Source organism: Thamnophis elegans, chromosome 10 (genome assembly GCF_009769535.1).
Source record: "Thamnophis elegans isolate rThaEle1 chromosome 10, rThaEle1.pri, whole genome shotgun sequence".
NCBI lineage: Eukaryota > Metazoa > Chordata > Lepidosauria > Squamata > Colubridae > Thamnophis > Thamnophis elegans.
The window spans coordinates 11,386,735-11,410,690 of NC_045550.1; the positions used below are offsets into that span (position 1 = coordinate 11,386,735).

Genomic DNA, 23,956 nt, shown 5'->3' on the forward strand with positions numbered 1-23,956 from the left:
CAACTATGAGAGACAAAATGGGAAAACAAATCCAGACAATCACATTGTCTGATTTGGAAAGAATTTTTTTGCAAATTATGGTGGAAAATAAGTATTTGGTCAATATCAAAAGTTCATCTCAATACTGTGTTATATATCTTAGTTGGCAATGACAGAGGTCAAACGTTTTCTGTAAGTCTTCACAAGGTTGGCACACACTGTTGCTGGTATGTTGGCCCATTCCTCCATGCAGATCTCCTCTAGAGCAGTGATGTTTTGGGGCTGTCACTGGGCAACACGGACTTTCAACTCCCTCCAAAGGTTTTCTATGGGGTTGAGATCTGGAGACTGGCTAGGCCACTCCAGGACCTTGAAATGCTTCTTACTAAGCCACTCCTTCATTGTCCGGACAGTGTGTTTGGGATCATTGTCATGCTGAAAGACCCAGCCAAGTTTCATCTTCAATGCCCTTGCTGATGGAAGGAGGTTTGCACTCAAAATCTCACGATACATGGCCCCATTCATTCTTTCTTGTACATGGATCAGTCGTCCTGGTCCCTTTGCAGAGAAACAGCCCCAAAGCATGATGTTGCCACCCTCGTGCTTCACAGTAGGTATGATGTTCTTTGGATGCAACTCAGCATTCTCTCTCCTCCAAACATGACGAGTTGTGTTTTTACCAAACTTTGGTTTCATCTGACCATATGAGATTCTCCCAATCCTCTTCTGCATCATCCAAATGCTCTCTAGCAAACTTCAGATGAGCCTGGACATGTACTGACTTAAGCAGGGGGCACGTCTGGCACTGCAGGATCTGAATCCCTGGCGGCGTAGTGTATTACTGATGGTAGCCTTTGTTACATTGGTCCCAGCTCTCTGCAGGTCATTTACTAGGTCCCCCCGTGTGGTTCTGGGATTTTTGCTCACCGGTTCTTGTGATCATTTTGAGCCCACGGGGTGAGATCTTGCGTGGACCCCAGATCAAGGGAGATTATCAGTGGTCTTGTATGTCTTCCATTTTCTAATTATTGTTCCCACAGTTGATTTCTTCACACCAAGCTGCTTGCCTATTGCAGATTCAGTCTTCCCAGCCTGGTGCAGGTCTACAATTTTGTTTCTGGTGTCCTTCGACAGCTCTTTGGTCTTCACCATAGTGGAGTTTGGAGTGTGACTGTTTGAAGTTGTGGATAGGTGTCTTTTATACTGCTAACAAGTTCAAACAGGTGCCATTAATACAGGTAATGAGTGGAGGACAGAGGAGCCTCTTAAAGAAGAAGTTACAGCTCTGTGAGAGCCAGAAATCTTGCTTGTTTGTAGGTGACCAAATACTTATTTTCCACCATAATTTGCAAAAAAATTCTTTCCAAATCAGACAATATGATTGTCTGGATTTGTTTTCTCATTTTGTCTCTCATAGTTGAGGTCTACCTATGATGTCAATTACAGGCCTCTCTCATCTTTTTAAGTGGGAGAACTTGCACAATTGGTGGCTGACTAAATACTTTTTTGCCCCACTGTATGCTGACACCCTCCAAATAAGATATTCTTATGAGAATATCCAAAGTGTTTCCATCTGGGTGCATGATTAATGTACATTAGATACTATCTTGAAAACTCTACTTTGATTTTAGTCAATTAGGTTCTAAAAATCTCAATTTCCGTATTGAAGTGTATTCTCTAAAAGAAGGCCAGGATAAACTGGATATATTGTGTAATAACTGAGACTGAAGTTTGCAGAAGGATTGATTTTTGTAGCAGAGCGATAAAGAGAGATGCAACACCTAATGGCTAGATGGGAAATAAAGGAGGAAAACTGAATCAATTCCCTTGTGACACCATATAATAAGGAAACCATCAATATTTCTCTGTTTATCTGAACATCTAATCAAGTATACGAGTATTATGAGATTTTCATCACTATATTTTGGAATGTTAAAATGATTAACTTGGCAAATGGTACAATTTGTATATTCTGACAAGGTTCACTACTTACAAAAGCTTCTCTAATGTTGTTTCCTCATTTTAATTAAGAAGTGTATTGCAGTGAAATTTCACAATCATCATTCATTTTCGGAGAGTTACAGTATTTAAGATCTCACTGCCCCTCTGGTTAAATATATTAATAATCATTGATATACTGGATATTAAGTAATAGTGATACTACATTGTTTTTATTCCTTTGCATATAGGAGCAGTTATCTTCACAGATGCAGAGACAATGAAATGAAGAATTTTCATTTTTTCTTCATTTTTGTTTTCAGAATAACTAAATTGTATTTTTTTTTCTCTTTAAACCTTTTTTGTAAGTAAAAATGAAAATAGGAATTTTGGAGCTGGGCAGTATTGAAATATACTGTATGTACTAAATATTTTTCTTCAAAGTATATGTGACTTTAAAGACAAATGTAAACAAATTATTTCAATATTAATATAGTTACTTGATTTTTTTAAAATAGTCTTTGCCAAGTATGATCTAAGCCTTCTACCCATTAAAATTTTATAAGGCAGCTACATTTTCAATACCAAAGTTGTAATGATTCATTTTAGCTTTTTTAAAACTTTATGTAAGTATAAAAGTCATAACCAAACATAGCTGGTGTCAAAAATGTGTAATAGAGTTAATCCTGTTTATATTAAACTATATAGGAAAGCTAAAATAGACACCTTGGAAGAAGGCAGTGACAAATTAGTTCAATGTTGTCAAAACAAATATGGACATATCCATATAGATATAGTAGACATACTGTTCCCAGAAATCAAATTCAGTATAAGGAAATCTTCTCTTAATCATAGAGCCAAAAATATATAGGCCAGGATTGAACTGTGAAGTCCTTAATACTCTCTGAGATGATTGTATGTGGACAGGCATTTCATTATCCAAATAAGTAGTATCATCAATGCTAGTGGTGCTATTACCAATGGGAATTCATATGTGTATTACTTCAAATTCAGAACAAAATAGTTAACAATTATTGAAATGTTACATGTTGGCTCTGTCCCAATAAAACAAAACTTGAAATGGCTCCATTGTTTGCTCTACTTTTTTTTGGAAAAAAAATAAATTACCTTATTGGCTGATTTTTTTTGTAAGTTGATTAGCAATAGCAAGTAAGAGTCAGATTATTTCCTCGTGCCACTAAACAAGATCAAACTACAATTGGCTTGGGGCTTGCTTGATGTTTTTTTCCATGGCACGACATGTCAAAAGCGTGCCGACAAAACCGCGGCGCTAAAACCGCAATGTCAAAAGTGCGCCGACAACAGCGCGCCGACAGAAGCACGATTTAATTTAAGGTAAGGTTTAGGGTTAGGTTTAGGGTTATTTTTAGGGTTATGTTACAGCACGCTTCTGTCGGCACACTGTTATCGGTGCGCTTCAGCGCTCATTTGTCTCCGCGGTTTTGACGGCGCGGTTTTGTCACCGCGCTTTAGTCACACGCGCTTTTGTCGTACGCGCATTTGTGGTGGAACCGTTTTTTTTCAGTTATCCAAGCAAGTCCATTAAAAAAAGCAGTATATTGTGTATTCTCTATACTAAAGATCTGCTTGCTTCTGTTCTGTAGTTTTAAAAATGCTTCAAATGAATAATAGTAATACAAATAAATAAAACTATTTCCCCAAGCTCTGTACACCATTGAGGTGCACAACGGTACAGATGGTCCTTGCTTACCAATCACTTGTTCAGCATGAGATCAGAGTTACAGCAGCTGCTGAAAAAGTAGACTTATGGCTGGTTCTCAAAGTTGCAGCCATCATAGTGTCCCCACAGTCAATTCAGGTCCTTGGTAATTGGATTTTATGATAATTACAGCATCCCACGATCAAATGATCACCATTTGTGACCTTCACAACTGACTTCCAGCAAGCAAAGTCAGTGTGGAAGTGACAGGAAGTTGCAGGCCGCGGTTGTGTGACATCATGCTTAATGACCACAGTGATGCACTTAATGCTTACAATCAGCACTGACATTATAAATCAGTGTGGACACATAACATTTCATTTAACAACTGTGTCACTTAGCAATGGGTTGCCAGGTGCAGACTTTCAATCAATGCAAGGCTACCTATATTTGCATATTAGGAGAATAAGACAAAGCAAAAGTTTTTGCTGCTTTAAATACAATTGCAGTTTAACAAGGCACAAGAACACAGTGTAAAAGTTCAGGAAAACAGTTCAGGAAAACAAGCCATGCTGTTCACTTTATATCTTAAACCTCAGCAGCCTTAATAGCACTTGTTAATAGCACTTGTTATTTTCAATAACAAAGAATATTGAAAACAAGAGTAACTTAGCTAGCCAAGCGGGCAGATGGCTGCAAGCCTTCGTGTATCTGTTTGGAAACATTAGCAGAATAGATTTTTATTGTAGCTCTTTTATCTCTGAACCAAGTGCTTAATGATAGCTGCTTTTTCCTAATATTCCTCCTGCCCATTTCACCTTACCCGGCATCAGCCAGTAATAGGTGGAACCAGTCAATCTGTCCTGACTGGCTAGCATGAAAGATTAAAGCAAATTGAAAACTGCCATGCAAAATTTCAATTGGAATACACGGAACAGCCTGGAGCACTCAGAACAAAACTGTTTTAAAAAGCCAAGATTTGTTGAAAGATTAAAGCCAAATCCTTGGAATACCTATGATTTGTGTTAAAATCTGAAACTTTTTAATAAATTAGTAAAGTTAATTTATTAGTAGTGGAATGCAAACTTATAGACCATTTTGGTCTGTGGAAAATGCAGACATGATTACCTCAAATTTTTGCTTCCTATCTATTTTGAGTCTTGCAAATCTTTTCTTTATTAAAGGAGTAATTTGATAGATTGTTAGTTCGATAACATTAAAAAGGAATTGCCATGTTTTTCTCCAGTTTCCATCATTCACAAGATTGAATTGATTGATGTTTTAGATGAAGTTATTTTAATCAGAAGTAAAAAAAAAAAAACTTGTTAAGTCTTGTTAAGTTCCTGATTACTAATAAAGCCCAATTATGATCCTGATTGGATTTAAATTTACATTTTATTAGATGGATAAAGAGGTGAATGCTCCATTTTCCTTCTCCTATGCTTTGGTTCCCTCTTTCAAAACCAAACTTTCAAGCGGAATGAGGAAATCCTGGAAACCAGTTTCTTAGGGGGTTCAAACCCAGAAATGGTGATTGAAGGATTTACTAAAATAAGTAGGATCATTTGTCATTATGTTGCCCTGTGTACCTTTTTGATAATAGAATTAACATAGTCATAATTAGCCAAATCACAGCCTGCAATTTACTTATAGCCATTGTTATGTCTTACGTTTTGAGGTTACTGTAATCAGTGTTGTTACTGTGAATTTTAAACAAAGCAGATTAGGCTGCAAAATGGGGATAGATGTCTGCGTTAGGCAAGTTTGCTGAATAAATGCATATATTTGACTATATTAAGTGTATAAAATTGGGACCTAGGCAGGGTAACTTTGATATCATTTTGTTATGGATCATTGAAGGCGTTTATTCTTTCTGAGTGCTTTGCAAATAGTAATCTCTTTTCCGTGTTTTGTTGTAAAAGCCCTTGAATGCATTATGTAGCACAGTCTGTAATTCTAAGGCCACACTCCTATGTGAGCTTACCAGCTATGTTCAGATAATAACTTCCGAGTAGAAATGCAACAGTGCCATAGACCCTATATAAGCTTTCAGACTTGATGTCTTACTTCCAGAGCTATAGTTTTGAACTGTGCTGTCTACTAAATTGCCTGAGAGATTTGAACATGTAAACCTATTATTCTAACTACTTATGTGCCACAATGATGGAGTTGTTGCTGTTCCCTTTGATGTTTCAGAAGAGAACTATCTCTTGGCTGTCCTGTGGTAGTTAACAGTTGGTTTTGCGCAAAAGAGTAATACTAGTGTTAGAATAGAATAGAATAAAGAATAGAACATTATTGTATGTTTAAATATACTGTAATCAGCGTACATTAAAATGAAATTTCATTGCATTCAGCTCTTAAACCATTATGTATATACTCACATACACACATCACTAAAGCACAAGAATCAGTATCCTACTAGAAATCTTTTATTTGTTCTGTTGTTTGTAGCTATGAGCAATAACACATATAAATGGCTGTGAGAAAATGAAAGCAAATCCATGTGTATTTATTAGATTCTGCTGCTGGATAATAAAGACATGACAAACAAGGAAAAAACAGAGCTACTATTAAGAGAAAATATAATCAACTATAAAACAGAAAAGCAGATGCTTGTATGCAATAAGATGTTATAGTTTAAATAGTTATACATGTTAAACTTCATTTATTTAATATTTTTAAAACGAATATTAAGTCAATAAAAACAATAAAGTCTCCTTTATATCAAGCTAAAGTCCTAATAACATCCATGTTGTTTTCTTTGTAATAGTACAGCAAATTCCTCCTCAGATATATTTTTTTACTTTTCATTCTTGTTTATAGCTCTGGAATTTCACTGGGCATAGCATTAAACATATTAGACTGGGACTCTTAAGCTCCACCTAAAAGGGTCCATTGGCACCCCTTACAGAGAGGATCTGTAGCATAAACCTAGATGGAGGGGGCAACAACCTTTCTCACAAATACGACATTCCATTATTTTTATCCACTTCCTATCCAAGCCTTGGCATTTGTGCACAATGAACACATGTAGGCATCATTGGCTTGAAGATGAATATATCGGTTCTGGACTTTGCCTCCCTTTTTTCCCCTTGTTGATATCTTTCTTTCCTTTCCTAGATAGTGTCTTTTTGAATACCCAAGAGGAAAGAACTTATTAATAGTATACATATTCTTAATATACGATGGATTATCAAAGTGATTCTTCCTTGACATTTGCGGAGGGGTGGCAGCATTGGTGGGTAGAGGAAACATTACAGATAGTCCTGAGTTACGATTGTTTGTTCAGCAAACCTGCGCGCATCCCGCTTGCCTGCACTGGCACATGCCCTGCAGACGCTTTCCCTGGACTTTCTGAGCTGGCAGGTCACTGCAGTACCCCACTACCCCAACTTGTATGCGGTCTGCGCTGGGTCCCCAGGTGTGCCCCTTACACTCTTTACCCAGGATTCTCTTCTGCTTCCTGCTTAACAACCTATGCATCTGTTATTACAACAACAAGCAGTACTGCCTAGGTTGTCATTGCTAAGCAATATGGTCACATGACATCACGTTTTACAACCACATTCCTTAGCAACAGTTATTCTGATCCTAATTGAACCTGTAACTAGAGTAGGGTTCCCAACTTCCGGTCCGTGTACTGACACCTATCTGTGACATGCCAGCATCTGGTCCGTGCAAACAAGTGAACCCCCATCTGTGCGATGGGGGTGACATGCAAAACCTCCGGTCCACGGAAAATGTTTCTCCATGGAACCAGTCCCTGGTACACCCAAACGTTTGGGGCCATTTAAACAGAGGACTATAATGGTAAAGTGTTTGTTTTAAATCATTTTTAAACTTTCATATAAGGGGTTTTCTTTAAATCTTCAAACTTAACCTTGTTATGCCAAAATGTAAGGTTGCCTTCTTATTTTCTTTTTCTTTTTCCTTTTGCAGGCCAGCCCTCCAGATCTCTACATTGAAAGATTTAACATAGCACTTGGGCAGTATATGGGAGCATTACAGAGCATTGTGCCTCTTTTCATATATATGGTAAGTTATTACAAATAACTTATGAAAAGAAGTACCTAGATGTTAGTTATTACTAGTTATCCAAATCAGCAACTAGGTACTTATGTAATATTTATTGTAAGCCAAGAAAGAGATTGATGATCAGTTTTTCTAACTTCCTCTATTTATTTCAGTTCTTTCCTCCCCAGCCCCTAAATGGTTAATGCTAGTTCCCATTTATTTGGAAGGTGACGGCCCTGGGACATATTTGTAGCTGTTACAAGGAATCTCCTATGGCTAATCCTCTTCTAGCTTTCCAAAATCTTGTTGGAATAATCACTCTAGTCTTCTGCAGGGTAACCTCGTTCTAGTAAACCATTAGCTTTACTCAGGTTGATTTATACCACAGAAATCATGCTTTTATGCCGTTGTATACTACGTGTCTGTTTCTTTAGTTTGTGTGTGTGGTTTAGAACTTTAGAAAATAGATAAAGTTGTCATTGGGCAAGGAAAAGATTTATGCATATGTAAGCATATACATATACATGTTGCTCATGGTGCAAAATTAGGGTAGGATTGAAACGATTGTGGCATTAAAGCTTTATATAGCTGAGTTTATTTTCCAGTAACAGAAATTATTATGTATCCTTCAGCTCAAGAAAATTACAGTGTAACTGAGAAGGTTATTAGTTGATTAACAGATTGTGTCAAGAAAGTATTAGAGAAAAGGAAGTCTTCCTTAGGAAGAAATGTAGGAAAATCAAATGACAATAGTTCTTCAAGCAGGCATGGAGAACCTGCAGCTTTGTGGCATGGTGGTCAACCTGGGCAGTGAGTTGGAAGGCCATATAAATGTTCTTAAAGAAATAAATTCTATGATGGATGATACTTTCATACTTGGTTAGCCAATCTCAAAAGTTGTAGTTAGAAAACTACTGCCCTCCATATGGTTTATGTGCTGAAAGATTCCATTTGTTCACTTCAATTGTAGGCATGTGGTGATTTTTATCGTAAAATGCCATCAGTATGATGCCATACAGGTTTCGTTTCCGTTTTCCGCTAATGAAGAGAATCATTCCCACGATTAAATAGTTGACAGACTGAGGAATAATATGAAATTCAATCTAACCCTGAAACTGTGGTGTTGACAAATAATTGATCTCTCTAGAAACATGACCAACTTGTTCTGGGTGTTGGTACATTTTTGTTAAAACAGTTTAATTTCATTAGTTACTTAAGTCAGTGTTTCTCAACCTTGTCAACTTGAAGATGTCTGGACTTCAACTCCCAGAATCCCCCAGCCAGCATTCGCTGGCTGGGGAATTCTGGGAGTTGAAGTCCAGACATCTTCAAGTTGACAAGGTTGAGAAACACTGACTTAAGTTACCTAAGTTACTTCCTTAGTTTTTGTTACTAGTTTTTTTCACATAGTATATCTATTACCTATCTAGGATCAGAAAGTGCTTTGTTATGCTACTGCAGGGCAATGTATGGGGACTTTAATTATCAATTCAAAATACAATTGGATCTATAAGCTGCTGCTTTGACAATTGGTTCATAGCCTTCCTGGCCCAATTAAATTGACACTACTGACCTTTAAAGACCTTCTAGAATTTAAGGGTGGATACTTAAAAGATGAATAACATTGATATAAGGCGATTGTTGTAGTGAGATTATGAGGCCATTCTGAGTGTCAGAGGTGCGATGAATGGCAACCGAGAAGAGACTTTTTTTGCCTGAGATAGAAGTGATGAAATAATTGGATTAATGATTTGAGCAACTGCGGTAGAACCAGCACAAGTAAAAATCCATTCTCAGTCTTATTCTTCAATGTGCTGCTGAAAAATAATAAGTTGCTTTAGCTATCACTACAATACTAGTCATCCCTCAAGTTCTTCTTGCAGGAGGGGACTTATTGAATGCATTAGGACTGTTTCAAGCCCAATGGGCAAATCTGTGTCATATTTCGTGCATAAAATTATTCTTGTTAGATCCAGCGTAAGCATTCTGAGATGGATATTAAGGCCAGAGAAAAGAAACGTACTACATTCATTCTGTACTTAATGCATTTCTGAGTTCATTTAAAGTATTTGATTGGTAGTTAGGTTGCTTGGAAAATAATCTGTGCTCATATGCAGCCTTCCTGTGTTTTCAGGTCAGCATTGACATGCCTGCATGTTATTGTTAAATTGTGTAACAGTGATAGCCCTAATTTCTTTCTATTTATTACAAAACAGTTGCTTTGATGTTCAGAGTTAATGGTTGATAATTAGCTTTACTGGATACTTTTCATTTTCTGTTTTCAACTTAATTTATTATATTTAATTTTTATTATTATATATGCTGTTTTACTGCATGGTGCTGTAAAGCTAGAAAGGGTGTTTTTATTTAAAAAAAGCAGGGTAAAAATGCTTCTAATGAAATAAAAGCTACAGAGCTTAGATGATTCAGTGAAGGCATATCTTCATGAAAAGAAACAGACAGAACAAGACATTCTACAATTAGTTCAAGGATTTAAAATAACTTTGTGTTATGTTGAGATTTTAAAATGTGATTTCAGAATAACACTGAAATTTTGCTGACTTTCCATCTTTGTGATGTCACATGAATATTCAAGCATCATTTGTGATATTTCCCCCCTTCCTTTCCAGTGTTTGAATCGATGGCCCACTTAGGTAGTAGTGAATTGGCTGGAAATACTAAATATCTGGCGATTACATATTTTCCCTGAAAGAAGCAGCAAGGGGGCGAAGAAAGTTTCTAAATTGTTAGACAAATTATTTTCCAGACTCTCAAGGTCTTTTGATATTTGAAAGTTCATTAGGCCACCAGTAAGATGTTGGCAGTAACTTTTACAAAATCATACCATAATAATAAAAATGTATTAATCTAGAAATCCAGAGCTGCACAAGTCTCTGTTTTGGAAGTGGTTTTTCAAGACACTGCTATAAAAGAAGACCTAGGTTTTTCTTCTATGATTAACAGAAAAACAAAGAGGATAGTAGCATGAGGACAGACTATGCCCTGCCTGTTATTCTGCTCGTGCCTACCTAGAATTATTTGTCCATTAAAAAAACCATTAAATGTATGGTTCACTTGATAAATTAGAGGATTGGGTGGAAGCAACAAACCTGTTATATCTAGAACCGACAGGTTTTGTAAAGGGCATAATATGAATATTGCTCTAAAGGCCCTAATTTAAAAATATACTAATGGATATTAAAACAAACAACTTTGTGTTGCATTTATGGCATTCGATGCCTTTCTCAGGATACTGCCCTTTCTTAGGATGGAAGTCTGGCTACTCTTAATCTCTTTTAAAATCTACTTTGCACTGTTAAGGCACTACATGAAATTAGCCCCCAATATCCCTTAATTAAACTCTGCTTCTTGCATCACAGGTACACCTCATCTTACAACCACAATACAACCCAGAATTTTGGTAGTAAATGACTGTGGTATTAAGCAAGATGCTCATATGACTGCCTTATTCACTGACCATAATGCCCGTTCTCCCGATTGTATTTGTTAATTGATCACCTAGTGGGTTAAGTGACCCAATGCAAGATACTTGGAGGTGGGGAGGCCTTGGAGGCCCAGTGCCAATTGGCACACATAAATCTGACACAGTTCCAGCAGCTGGCTAAACCAAGCTGCAGAGGGATCTCTTCCCTCTCCCTCCCCCCACTCCTGAAAGGCCTGGTCTTCTCCCTGTCCCACCACATCTGGAAGAACTCATTTAGATCCAGTGGCATGCAGGCTGTTTCCCTCCCTCCTGCCACTCCCAAGAGTCCTGGGCCCAGCATGGAAGACCTTAGCATATATCCCATTTTTTAACATTAGAAAATCCTCGTTCCCTTAGCAGTACATGTCATACTAGAACCTGGGGTAGCCTGTCTCAGGAATGTTTATTCCCTATAGAATGTTGATTAATTATGGAGAATTGTAGAAATTGTATAGAAATGAAAATGGAACAGACTGTCTGGAATGTTTAGCAGCTGTGTAAACTCACATTTAGTTGCATGTCCCACTTCTCATTTCCAATAAAGGTAAAAGACTAGTTTATAGTGCCCATTTCCTTCAAAAAATTATAGCAATTGCATTTTTTCCCTAGGATTTTCCTAACTGAAGACTCCCCAAAACAACTCCTTCCAAAAATACATGGAATTTGAGTATGATTCAGTTATTCTATGTACTAGCACAAAGGATCAAAAAGTATCATAAAGCATTTACTTTTAATAGCAACCTTGAATAGCTTTAGAGAGTTAGAAATGTCGGTCTTTTGTTTTTCCCCCCTTCTTCACCAGTCTGCTTTTTGACTAGGAGATACAAGAGGTGGTGAAAAGGTTCAGCATTTATCTTTATCTTCATTTTAGAAGCTTTGGTGCTCCTGGTCTCTTGACATCTGTTGAATTGCATTTAATTGTGCTCTTTTGTAGAGGAGAAAAGTATGATATTAAGAAACAGCCGTTCCATAGATCAGCAGGAGATAAGTCTTGAGAAAGAATTGACTGCCTTCTATACTTGTTCTTAGTTCAGCATTAAACAATTGCTTCGCATGCCATGTGTGATTCCTGTGCTAAAAAAAACAAAATAGGTAGAAAGAAAAGGTTGCTTTTGAACTGTGTGGCTTACTTTATATGCTTCAGCCACATAAAGTAACATTCCATTAGCATTTTAATTGTTACCAATTGGATACTTTGTACTTAGGACCTTAATACAATAGATAATAATAATAAAAGTTTTTAAAAAGGTAAGCAGCAGATTTGTAAAGTTGCAGGAACTAGGTTTGTATAGTCCAAGAAAGAGAAGGGCTTGAGGAGAAACCAGTCTTCCAATACTTGAGGACTGCCACAGAGAAAGGTCCACCTATTCTCCAAAGTACCTGAAGGGCTGGACAAAAAATAATAGGTGTAGGATTATTAAAGAAAGATCCAACTTAGAATTAAGGCTTGCCTCCAGAAGTTGTGGGTGCTCCTTCACTGGAGGTTTTCAAGAAGAAGTTGGACAACCATTTGTCCGGAATGATATAAAGTCTTCTGTTTGAGCAGGAGCTTGGACTACGACCAAATAAATAATCCAGGTCTGTCTGTCTCTTCAGAGAGTAGCTGTAGTACAATCCTTATACTACTCAAGTTCTTGAATATCCAGGCTTCTGCTGTTTAAATAATGATGAATTTATTTGAAGAGTTGACAGTGAAGGCAGGATCCACTCTAACATTCATATTGAGATAAAATGACTGGATCCATTTACCTCATTAATTAAGGTGACCAGATTTTCAGATTGGTAAAGATTGACCGGGAGTGGGGGTGGGGGACTTGATTAAAAATTTTATACGGAGCAACAAAATTTTTCATACAATAAAAAATAGTATTGTAATATTTTTTTATTTCAACATAACTACAATTTACAAATATAAATTGTAACTGTTGCCAAACATCAAAATTTTGATCACGTGACCATGAGGATGCTGCAATGGTCGCTAAGTGTGAAAATGGTCACTAAGTGTGAAAATGGTCATCAGTCACTTTTTTTCAATGCCATTGTAACTTTGGTCACTATACCACCTTTCTTGCCACAGTTCTTAAGTGAATAACTGCAGCTGGTATTTTGTATTTTGGATAGAATCTTTTTTTAAATAGTCTAAGACAATTTAAAAAAAGAATCCAAACAGAATAAATTGAAGTAAAACATTTCAAAGTATTGTGCATAGCATTTATTTTCGATAGAATCTTTTTTTAAATAGTCTAATACAATTTTTAAAAAAAGAATCCACACAGAATAAAAATATTTTAAAAAATCCTATGCACAATAAATAAAATATTATTTTAAAATACATTAAAAAAATAAAAGAAAAAAACCCAGCTCACTTACCAGCAGGCACAAGTGAGCACTCCCAAGTCAATCCAGAATGATGTAGATGTTAATACAAAGAACTGAGCAACTTTAAATGGTGAAATTAGTCAGGGAAATATTTTTCAAAGAAACTTTGCCACCATTTCTTCTGCCCTCCACCTCCGTGCCCCTCCCCTCCGGAAAATCCAGGAAGTAACACTCGCGGCTTCTCTAGCCAAGCATTTCCTGGAGCTCTATGGTACTTGGTCATTTTTTCTTATAAAATGAGGTAAAAGGGGCACGAGGGGAGTCCGTTTTCTTGCTTTAACATTTTAATATCTTCAATGAAAGTACTGAGACAGAGAGAGAGGTTAGTTAGACAGAGTGTCTTTTGTCTTGCCCCGGTTAGGATTTCTTAAGCAAATCCACTGGGCTTTCAACATGAAGCCAGAAAATCGGGACTTTTTAAAAACGCAGTGGGACACGGGACAAATTGTTATAAAACGTGACTGTCCCGCTGAAATCGGGACTTCTGGTCACCTTACCATTAATCTATAATATAGGATGCACCATTCATTTTACTCAAAAATTTGTCCTACCAGTTAAGATCTACTTAAACATATTTATGTTCCTACATTGTCTTACAGTTCTTCCTGTTTAATGCTCATATCCTGTGTATTTGATTGTCATATTGGGTCTCTTTTAGCTCTGTAGCATTGATGAAGATCATAATTATAAAGGTCAGGCTGGCATATCAAATGAATTTAGAATTTGCTTTCAACTTTTTTTCTTCCTAACTGGACTCACTGTATTATTTGTTTTTGGTACACAAACAAATGGTTTGGATTATGAGAAGTGCAAAGCAGAAAGTAGTCTGTAACAGTACTTTTATATTGCTGTAATTTAAAAAGATTTTTTTTTTTTCCCCTCAGAATAAATTTTACATAGAAACCAAGCTTAACCGAGATTTAAGAAATGATCTTATAAAACTGTTTACGGAACATGTTGCAGAAAAGCACATTTACAGCCTGATGCGTAAGTCTTAAAGTTTGAGATGATTCATTTTTTAATATAGTAATAAACTGCTGAATCATTAGTCGGAAAATGACAAAAATGAAAGTATCTTAACACTAAATAGCCTGTCAAGAATTTAATTTTAATAGGATTAAAATGTCAGATTATAGCTGTTGGTTGTTGGGGAAAATTGCAATGTAATTGTGTACTTGTTTAGTTAAATACAAGAATTTTCTGAGCCAGAGGTATACAGGTAGTTCTCGGCTTATGACCATAATTGAGCTCAAAATTTCTGTTGCTATGCATGATCGTTGTTAAGTGAGTCCCCTTCTTTATGGTCTTTCTTACCAGAGCTGTTAAGTGAATCATTGCAGTTGTTAAGTTAGTAATCTAGTTGTTACACGAATCTGGCTTTGCCATTGACTCTTCTTATTAGAAGGTCACAAAAGGTGATCACTTGTCCCCAGGACACTGCAACCATCGTGATAAATACATGTCATTTGCCAAGCGTCCAAATTTTGATCTGTGACTGTGAGGATACTGCAATGGTCATAAGTGTGAAAAATGGTCATAAGTCTTTTTTTTCAGTCCCATTGTAACTTTAAATGGTCACTAATAAATGGCTGTAAGTCGAGGACTACTTGAAATATGTATTTCTTTGGTAGCATATTCTATTACAGTACAGCTGTCTTCAATTATCTTTGCTTTTGCTATAAGTGCTATTAGTTTCTTCAGATACCTGTGTTGACGTTGATTAGACTGTCACAATTTCTGCCAAGGGATCTATTGAGCAACAAAATAAGAAAACTCCTGCCCCAAACGTAACCTTTGCTGAATGAGTTTAATCTTGCAATTGGACCTGTGGATTGTGGTACTCCCATTGTTAATATCACATTTTTGTGGTGGTTTTTCTCCTTAAAGCAGGGCTATCAAACTCAAGGCTGGATTTGGTCTGTGGGATGCTTAGATCTGGCCTTTGGGGGGTCTCCCTGGAAATAGCAAAGGACCGGCCCATGGTCCTTCTGCCAGCAAAAATGGAATTTTTCTCTGGCAGTGGGCTGCAAGAGGATCCCCTTAGCTACACCTGGACCACCCCTGACATGAGTGATGTCAAGCTGGCTATGCTCATGGCCATGCCTATCCCAGCCCTCCCCCTCTGCCCTCCCCACTCCCCGAAGTCAAACACAACCCTGATGCGGCCCCGTAATGAGTTTAACACCTATCTTAAAGCTTTCAATCTGACAAGATTGATTTAAGCCTTTAAGGTAGTCCAGACCAGGAACCAAACTCAAAGAGTATTACCGTAGCATTACCTTTATCGAAAAGTTATGTAACAGAATCTTGCAAATCTGAAACCGCTTCCCCTTTCCTCTACTTTTACCTTCCGTAGAACTAGGGAGAATCACTTATGAAACACTATCTCCATTCCTGCTTTCATCAAACCGTGGTCTAGACTGCAGCTCTCCCTTCTGTCTTTCATAATTATTCTCACAGCCCATTTATTAGCAGAAGAACATAATCCTCATTATTCATATGAAGATCATTTTAATTATTAAGCTAGCTAAACAGAAGGTGCATTGCATGTATTTATATCCAAGGATTGGTTTTCATAGTAACTAAAAGAAAGGTAATCTTTCTAAATGCTAAATTGCCTTCCCAACTTGAAACGTACAGCTGAATAAACTATTGGCATTGCCATTTTAGCAGCAGGTTACGGTTTTCACAGTTTATGGCTGCATCTTCTATCTAAATCATTTTCAGTATTATTTTAACGTTACTGACATTGGCAGTACTGTTATAACATTTAGGGTTAGAAGGTAATTGCTAAAAATGAAAAATCAATTCCATACATTCGACTTTGTTATGATGGAGTCATTTAAAATAGCAGTCACAGAAATAATACCGTCTCCATGAAGAAAGGCTAGCAGAATTTTAGTTTAATTATCTACCTCATTTGCATATGGTACTAAGATGTAATGTGATATGGCTTTTTTTTTGTAAACATATTTTCAGTTTATTTAGTTTAGAAATAAACTGAGGCACAAGGGTGCAATTTAAAATCCTGATGCAATCTTTATTATCTTGTTCTGTTCCCACTCGTTCTAATTAATGGTAAAAGGAAAAATTATTTAAACAAGTCAAGATTACAGCATTTTTCTTACCGTGTGGTTGGTGCTTTCTGAGCTTGGTTATAGAGTTTCATTAACTATTAGGTAGCATAATCAGTGCTGGATTATATACAGAAATTTGCCCTGCCAATGTTGGTAGAGGCTATAATTTAATTTAATTCTTATTTCTGTAGAGTAAGAAGCCTTAATCATTTAGTTAACAAATTCTGAAGTTGTGAAATTTATAATTGTAAGATGTTTTATGTGTACCACAGTGCAGTAACTAGAAATGTATCTAGTGCATGAATTTGTTAGTCATGATAGTTAAATATTTCATATTGTATGTTAAGAATCTTCATCTTACATGTTCAGAGTTTCTTGCTTTTATTCTTGAAATCTTAAAGGTGAAGCTATTGTTCTTATGCCTTTTTAAGCATCTAAGTGGCTTAGCCAAGGCCATTAATCTATAGGTTGTCTTCTGTCTTCATTGTTGTTTGCACACATAAGTAAGGTCAGCTGAGTACTTGTAAAGGATGAAAGCTTGTAAAGGATGAAAGCAAAGGATTGCGGAATGCTGAGAATCTATGAATTGTTTTGTATTCTCAGCTGACCTTCAACAGTTCTTCTTTTGTTTTTCATACATATTTTAGAAATACCTTGAACATTCTTCTGATGTGATTTTAATTCAGTTACTTGATTTTTTAAAATATATTTAGCCATCCAAATAAAATAGCAATAGCAATAGCAGTTTGACTTATATACCGCTTCATAGGGCTTTCAGCCCTCTCTAAGTGGTTTACAGAGTCAGCATATTGCCCCCAACAACAATCCAGGTCCTCATTTTACCCACCTTGGAAGGATGGAAGGCTGAGTCAACCCTGAGCCGGTGAGATTTGAACAGCCGAACTGCTGAACTGCAGTCAGTAGCCTGCAGTGCTGCATTTACCACTGCGCCACCTCGGCTCTAAATAACTATTTGTATATTTAAAATAAATTTGGAAGAAATGAAGCACTTTTAATACATGAAACTACTAGAAAATAATTTATAGTTCATGCAACTTTATTCTGGAAGACATCTGTAGGGAAGCATTAGCTGCTACTGACTCTATAATCATATCTCTTTACAAGCAACGTATAGTAGGAGCTGAAGGAGAACTTCACTTTCAACTTTTAGGTTTTCAAATTGAAGTCTTAATGCTTCTTAAAATTTTATCACAATCTGTTAAATTGTTGACGCACCCAAATATATAGTATGTCTAAAATCAAATATCTCTGTTGAAATCAGATGTATAATATAAATAACAATCCAAACAGATATATATATAGAAAATATACACAGCCTTTCTTTATGGACTTTCTCCTTCAGAGCACCTGTGAATGAGATGTCTATTTACTGTAACAACTTATTATAAGAAATATAACTGATTTTATCATATCAGGCTATCCTCACAATACCGTAGTAGACAGCCATTTTGGTCAGATGGTTAAGGCACCAGGCGAGAAATCAGGAGATTGAGTTGTGGTCCTACCTTAGACATGAAACTTGGCTGGGTGATCATGAGCCAATAACTCTTAGTTATGATATAAGGATTGAGCGACAAGTCAGTAGGTTAGTCCTGTTGTAACCAATGGCTAAGCACTTGGTTGATTAAACAAAAACTATAAGCAGACCCTTCACTTGGGGGAAAAATGCTAGAAGGAAAAAGAAAAAAAGAAAACGTTTATATTAGCAATAGCAATAGCAGTTAGACTTATATACCGCTTCATAGGGCTTTCAGCTCTCTCTAAGCGGTTTACAGAGTCAGCATATTGCCCCCAACAACAATTCGGATCCTCATTTTACCCACCTCGGAAGGATGGAAGGCTGAGTCAACCCTGAGCCAGTGAGATTTGAACAGCCGAACTGCAGAACTGCAGTCAGCTGAAGTAGCCTGCAGTGCTGCATTTAACCACTGCGCCACCTCGGCTCTCTATATTCATGTAATGAAATCTAACTTTTACAGAGATTAGCTTGCCCATACTCAACCACTTAACAATTAAATCCTACCATTGTAGAGAAGAAAATGAACCACAGTTGCTGTTGATATTTGATAAAAGTGCCTAGATGATTATTTTTATTATAAATTTGGTTTTAGTTGCTCAGTTGCATAAAATTACAATTTTGCTAAAAGTTGTGTAGAGATTTTACAAAGATTGTCTTTGGGTCTGACAAAAGGAAATTGACAAAGAGGTAATTCCTTGCTGAGCTTTCTCATCCTATTTACAGATAGTCCTCGCTTAACAACCAGGGGACTGGAATCTCAACTATTAAGCCAAGTAGTCATTAGTGAGATGCCAGTGTGACTCTTTTGCTCAATGAGCACAATCCTGGCACAATTGCAGTTGTTAAGCAATCTCCCAAGCCACTATGCAAAAGAGTTGCCTGCTGAAGAATTTTACCCTTTCACTCTCAAATTTTCCTGTCATCAAAGGATTTCAGCTCCCCTCAATGACCAGAAGGAAAGTTGTTTGTGGGGCTGTAGGAGTGGAGCTGAAATCTTCAAGATTTCCTTTCTCTTCCACTTGCAATCTTTCTTGCTAACTTCACTGTTGACTTTCTGGGAAGCAGGCTGAGAAGAATGCAAATGGCAATCACATGATCGTGGGACACCTGCAAGTGGATGAAATGTGTCAGGTTACTATAGAGGGTGGTCATTAATAATGGCTAGAAGTGCTTAACAGACCATTAAGCATCCTTTCCTAGGTCGTTAAACGTTTGGACAGTTATTAAAACAACTGGTCATAAGTAGAGGGCTATCTGTACTCATGGAAAATGAGAAAAGTGATTTAAACTTTTTAATTTGTTTGCATTTCTAATTATTAAGATGTCATCAGGAGACATGAATTCTGTGTTCTTATTGAAAACACACGGAAAAGAAAAGGAATAACTTGCACATGATTTGACATTTGCATGAGATCTTTCTGGATTTCTCTTGCCATTTTAAAAACTTTCCCAGTGCTTTAACTTCTTACAAAAACTTTTCCTTTAATATTTAAGTAGAATAAATTCATTTGGGTAGACTAGAATAACAATCCATTGCCTACATTCGTGTTATAAAAATCAATATCTGAAGTAAAATTAATTTGCAAATGAGTGTATTTTCTCCTTTCAGCTTTACTTCTAGAAGCTCAGTCCACACCTTTCTGGATAAACCCTTCTACAATGGCAAACATTGTCAAAGGATTATACATGCTTAGGCCAGGTAAAATATCTTTTTAGTACTTGTTCATTTTTATGAAATTATCTTGTCAAAAGCTGCATGCAATAAATTCCTTGAAGAGATCATATACACCTATAAGAAAAAATCCAACTCCTACATCAGAACCATATCAAGATAAGGTACTTTACCATACAAGTATTAATAAATTCTGCAGCAATTTGTGATAGCATTTATTATCACGAATTTGATATATTTGTTCCCTCAATTTGGAACAAATATGTGCAACTGTTGCCTTGTTCTCAAAGAGAGATTGAGTAATCTAAAACCTTTATCAAAGATGATCTTTTACAGCATTCTCATTTCGTATGCAGCACCTTAGATTTGATTTTTTTTAAAAAAAATTATGGCATAAGAAAGAATTTGAACTTAACCCCTGTTAAATCCCTTAAGTATTTTTTTTTCTCATTAGCTGTTGCTTTCCATTTCTACACAGAATGGGTTCAGATGGCACCAGCTTTATTTTCTAAATTTATTCCAAACATCCTTCCTCCTGCTGTAGAATCTGAGCTTGAGGATATGCTGCTCAGGACCAGAAACTTCAACAAGAACTTATTCAAGAGGGATTTTCCAGGTAACTATACCAACCTTTCCAACATCTTCTTGCTGATCTGTAAATTATGCAGATAAATTTGGGTATTACGTAGTTCTTAGTTGTTTTTAACTATTTTAATGACTATTTGTATTGAACTTTTAACTTTATTTAATTGTATTCCCTGCCCAGGGATACAGTGCATGCAAGTAAGATGGGCAATATTTACAAATTCAATAAAATAAATAAATAAACTAGTGCAACATACCATTTGAAGGCCTTAGGAAATATCACTCGGGCAAAACATTTTCAATGGTAAGGTCTGCTTCTTGATAACCTTTAAAAATTCACAGTGAATTTACTTTTGTGGAAGGAGGACACCTAGTATAGAAAATGCAGGTCTACATCGTCCGTTCTCTTTTAAAGCGCTAGCTGTACACAAAAGGATGGTGTCCAGAGGTGGTATTCAGCAGGTTCTGACCAGGTGTGGAGAACCAGTAGCAGAAATTGTGAGTAGTTCGGAGAACCGGTAAATACCACCTCTGACTGGTCCTGCCCCCATCTATTCTCTGCCTCCCGAGTCCCAGCTGATCCAGAGGAAATGTGGATTTTGCAGTAACCTTTCCCTAGAGTGGGGAGGGAATGGAGATTTTACAGTACTCTTCCCCTGCCATGCTCACCAAGCCATGCCCACCAAGCCACTATCACAAAACCTGTTGTAAAAAATCTGATGGTGTCATATGGTTTTCTTCTTTCCAACTTTGAATGCTGAGAAGTGGGGGAAGAAAGAGACAGTAGAAGTAGTTTCAATGCACTCAGTTGAAAAAACTGAAGGAGTTATAAGACATCCATAATCTTCCTTAAACCATGTACTTCCATCCCTTCCAGATCTTCACTAATACTGTAGTGAATTATCTTGATGGCAGTGACGTGTGGTGAGGTTTATGGCTGGTGAGGCAGTCTTCTCCTCCGACACCCCCACTGACTAAGCACTTTCTTTCGCCCGCCTGTGATCGTGGCAGCCCACCTGAGCTCTGCCAACAAGAACAGGCAGGCAAAAGCGACGTTCTTTTGCCCGCCTGTGCTCGCAGCAGAGCTCGGGCGAGCTGCCGCGAGCACAGGCGGGCGAAAGAAAGTGCTTTAGGTCAGTGGGGTGTCGCGGGAGAGGAGAGAATGCCTGAGCATTGCATTTATTAAAGAAAAAAAGGAAATTTGAAGGAAAAGTGGGAGCGTGGGGTGGGAGTGGGGGACATCAGAAACGGAGAAAGAGCAGAGGAAGAGGGAGCTGTTTAAAGCTGAAGCTTTAAACAGAATGACAGAGTTGAAGCCTCTAAAAATGTGCCCTCTACTATGAGGCAGGAGAACTGCGTGCCTCAACTACCTCAGGATTTTTTAAGGCTTTTAATCCTTGCTTAACTCTGCTCGAGCGCCTAAAAAGTCAGACTAGATGAGGCATGCAGTTCTCCTGCCTCATAGTAGAGGGCGCTTTTTAGAGGCTTTTTTAAACAGGCAGTCATTCACGGTGTGGCAGCAGCTAGCTAGCCTAACGTCAGCTCTTGCCTTTTCCCATTTACATTTTTTTTTCCTTTTCATGATTGACAGTGGTGAGGCTGTGCCTCCCCTGACTGCATGTCACTGCTTGATGGCTAGTAAAAATAGGTATACAATTGCGTCCAGATGTGTGCATTTGACATACCTGCTTCCCGATCTCCCCCTAATAACAACTGCAAAGACTCTGTGCTCAAACTTTTTCTTCTGTAGAACAGTCCGTGGAAGAAAGCTAGTTAGACTGCACTGATAGTACATAAAGTGAATAAATTAAGTTATAGCTTCTTATGTTAAAATCTATATATTACTAAAACTCTCACCATGACTTTTACATGGGTAAAATGGTGCATCATAGAGCAATAATTTTTGAACCAAGGTAGCTCAGATGAGCTAATTTATAACAGGTGTCCAAAATCCAGGACTCTGAATCCTAATGGAATGAAATTTGGGGAGGTTATTGCTGCTTCAGCGCTATTGACTGCTGCTGGCTGCTGCTGGCTGCTGCTGCAGTCATGTGGATTCATTTTCAACAGTTTCCCAGCCAGTTTCACAATCCTTTGTTCCTACCCAGCACTTCCCTGACTCCTGGAAAGCAGAAGGGGAAGGAAAGAGAAAGGAAGGGAGGGAAGATTTCTGATGCTCCTTGTCAGATTCCAACAAAAACACACAGTGGGGAAGATGGCAGGAACTTTGAAATTGCTCCTGTTCCTACTGCATTTTTTTTCCCTTCCCCTGATCATTCCTTTTCTCTGTTTAGGGTAAGGAAATATGTCTGGAATGGTAATCCAACAGGGCAAGGATTATCTAATTGTTACACCTATGCAAAGATACTCACTTGTGGTTTTTTTCTTACTTCATCCATTGTCTCTTATGAATAAAATATAATTTGTCACCCAAGTCATGAAATATCGGGCCTTAATATTAAAGAAAAGATTTGCACTTCAGCAGGAATCCCTGACTTAGATGCATTTATTTAAAATGTCTACGGACGTTGTTAAAAATAAAGGCTTGATTGGATTAATTTTGAAGTCTAGGCTGATGTGTTCTGACTATGAACGTATAGATTAGACCAGTGTTTCTCACCTTGGCGACTTTAAGTCCTGTGGACTTCAACTCCCAGAATTCCCAGCCAGCTGTGCTGGCTGGGGGATTCTGGGAGTTGAAGTCCACTGGACTTAAAGTCGCCAAGGTTGAGAAACACTGGATTAGACTGTTAATTAGCACATGATAATAGGTTCGTATTATGTACATGTTAAAATATCTACATTAGTTTTCATTTGCTTTCTAACCATAATTCAGCAGAGTCTTTTTAAACTTTCAAATTCTAAGGGGATTCTAAACCTGGCATTAGTTTTGGCAAGAGAAATCCTCTCAAGAAAAGCTCTAGTTTGGAGTCCTTGGGGCACACAGCAGTGGGTTTTCTTCTATATTACTGCTAAACTTTGGAAACACTTCCTTAGAAATTGTTATTTATTCCCACTTCAGCAAGAACTGATTACTTGAACTGAGCATTATTTTAGCTGTTTTTTTTCTTCTGGTTTTCAAATATTATTTATTATCTTATGTTGCTTATTATTCATCTTGAATGACTATCTATCGAAAGGTAGGCCTAAATTGAATGAATGGGTAAATAAGTACAGTATATTAAAAAATATATATCCGGTTTTCTTTTTTTAGAGGTGACCAATCACGTAAGCGAGCTGGAGAAATTAACCTATAGTAAGTAACTTAAACTACTAGTCTCTTTAATTATAGGTGATACTATAAGGTAATACATATGAACTTTTTTCACTGAGAGAATATTCAGATTTCTTCAAAATCCTCCCAATACTTTTTAAGGAAGCCCTCAAGGTCCCTACAGATCCACAGAATAAGCACATAATAGTACATTATTGAAATGATTGAAAAATTATTACATGTATTCTAAATATATTGACTATTTGATGACTAAAAATATTTGCTTTTTACGGAGATCATGTTTATCTGAAATACAACAATAAGGAATTGATAGTGTCTGTTGGTGGCCAGGTCAGTGTCCCCCCCCTGATACATCAGACTGTTCTGGTA

At 37.1% G+C, this 23,956-nt stretch overlaps 1 protein-coding gene across 1 annotated transcript in view; it reads left to right on the forward strand.

Moving 5' to 3' along the window:
* Positions 1–23,956, forward strand: part of CACUL1 (CDK2 associated cullin domain 1) — a 39,169-nt gene that overhangs the window by 13,610 nt on the left and 1,603 nt on the right. Inside the window, 7 exon segments of the mRNA XM_032225682.1 lie at positions 7,541–7,636; positions 14,363–14,465; positions 19,705–19,794; positions 20,246–20,323; positions 20,326–20,383; positions 23,567–23,596; positions 23,598–23,608. Coding sequence (XP_032081573.1) covers positions 7,541–7,636; positions 14,363–14,465; positions 19,705–19,794; positions 20,246–20,323; positions 20,326–20,383; positions 23,567–23,596; positions 23,598–23,608 — 466 coding nt within the window.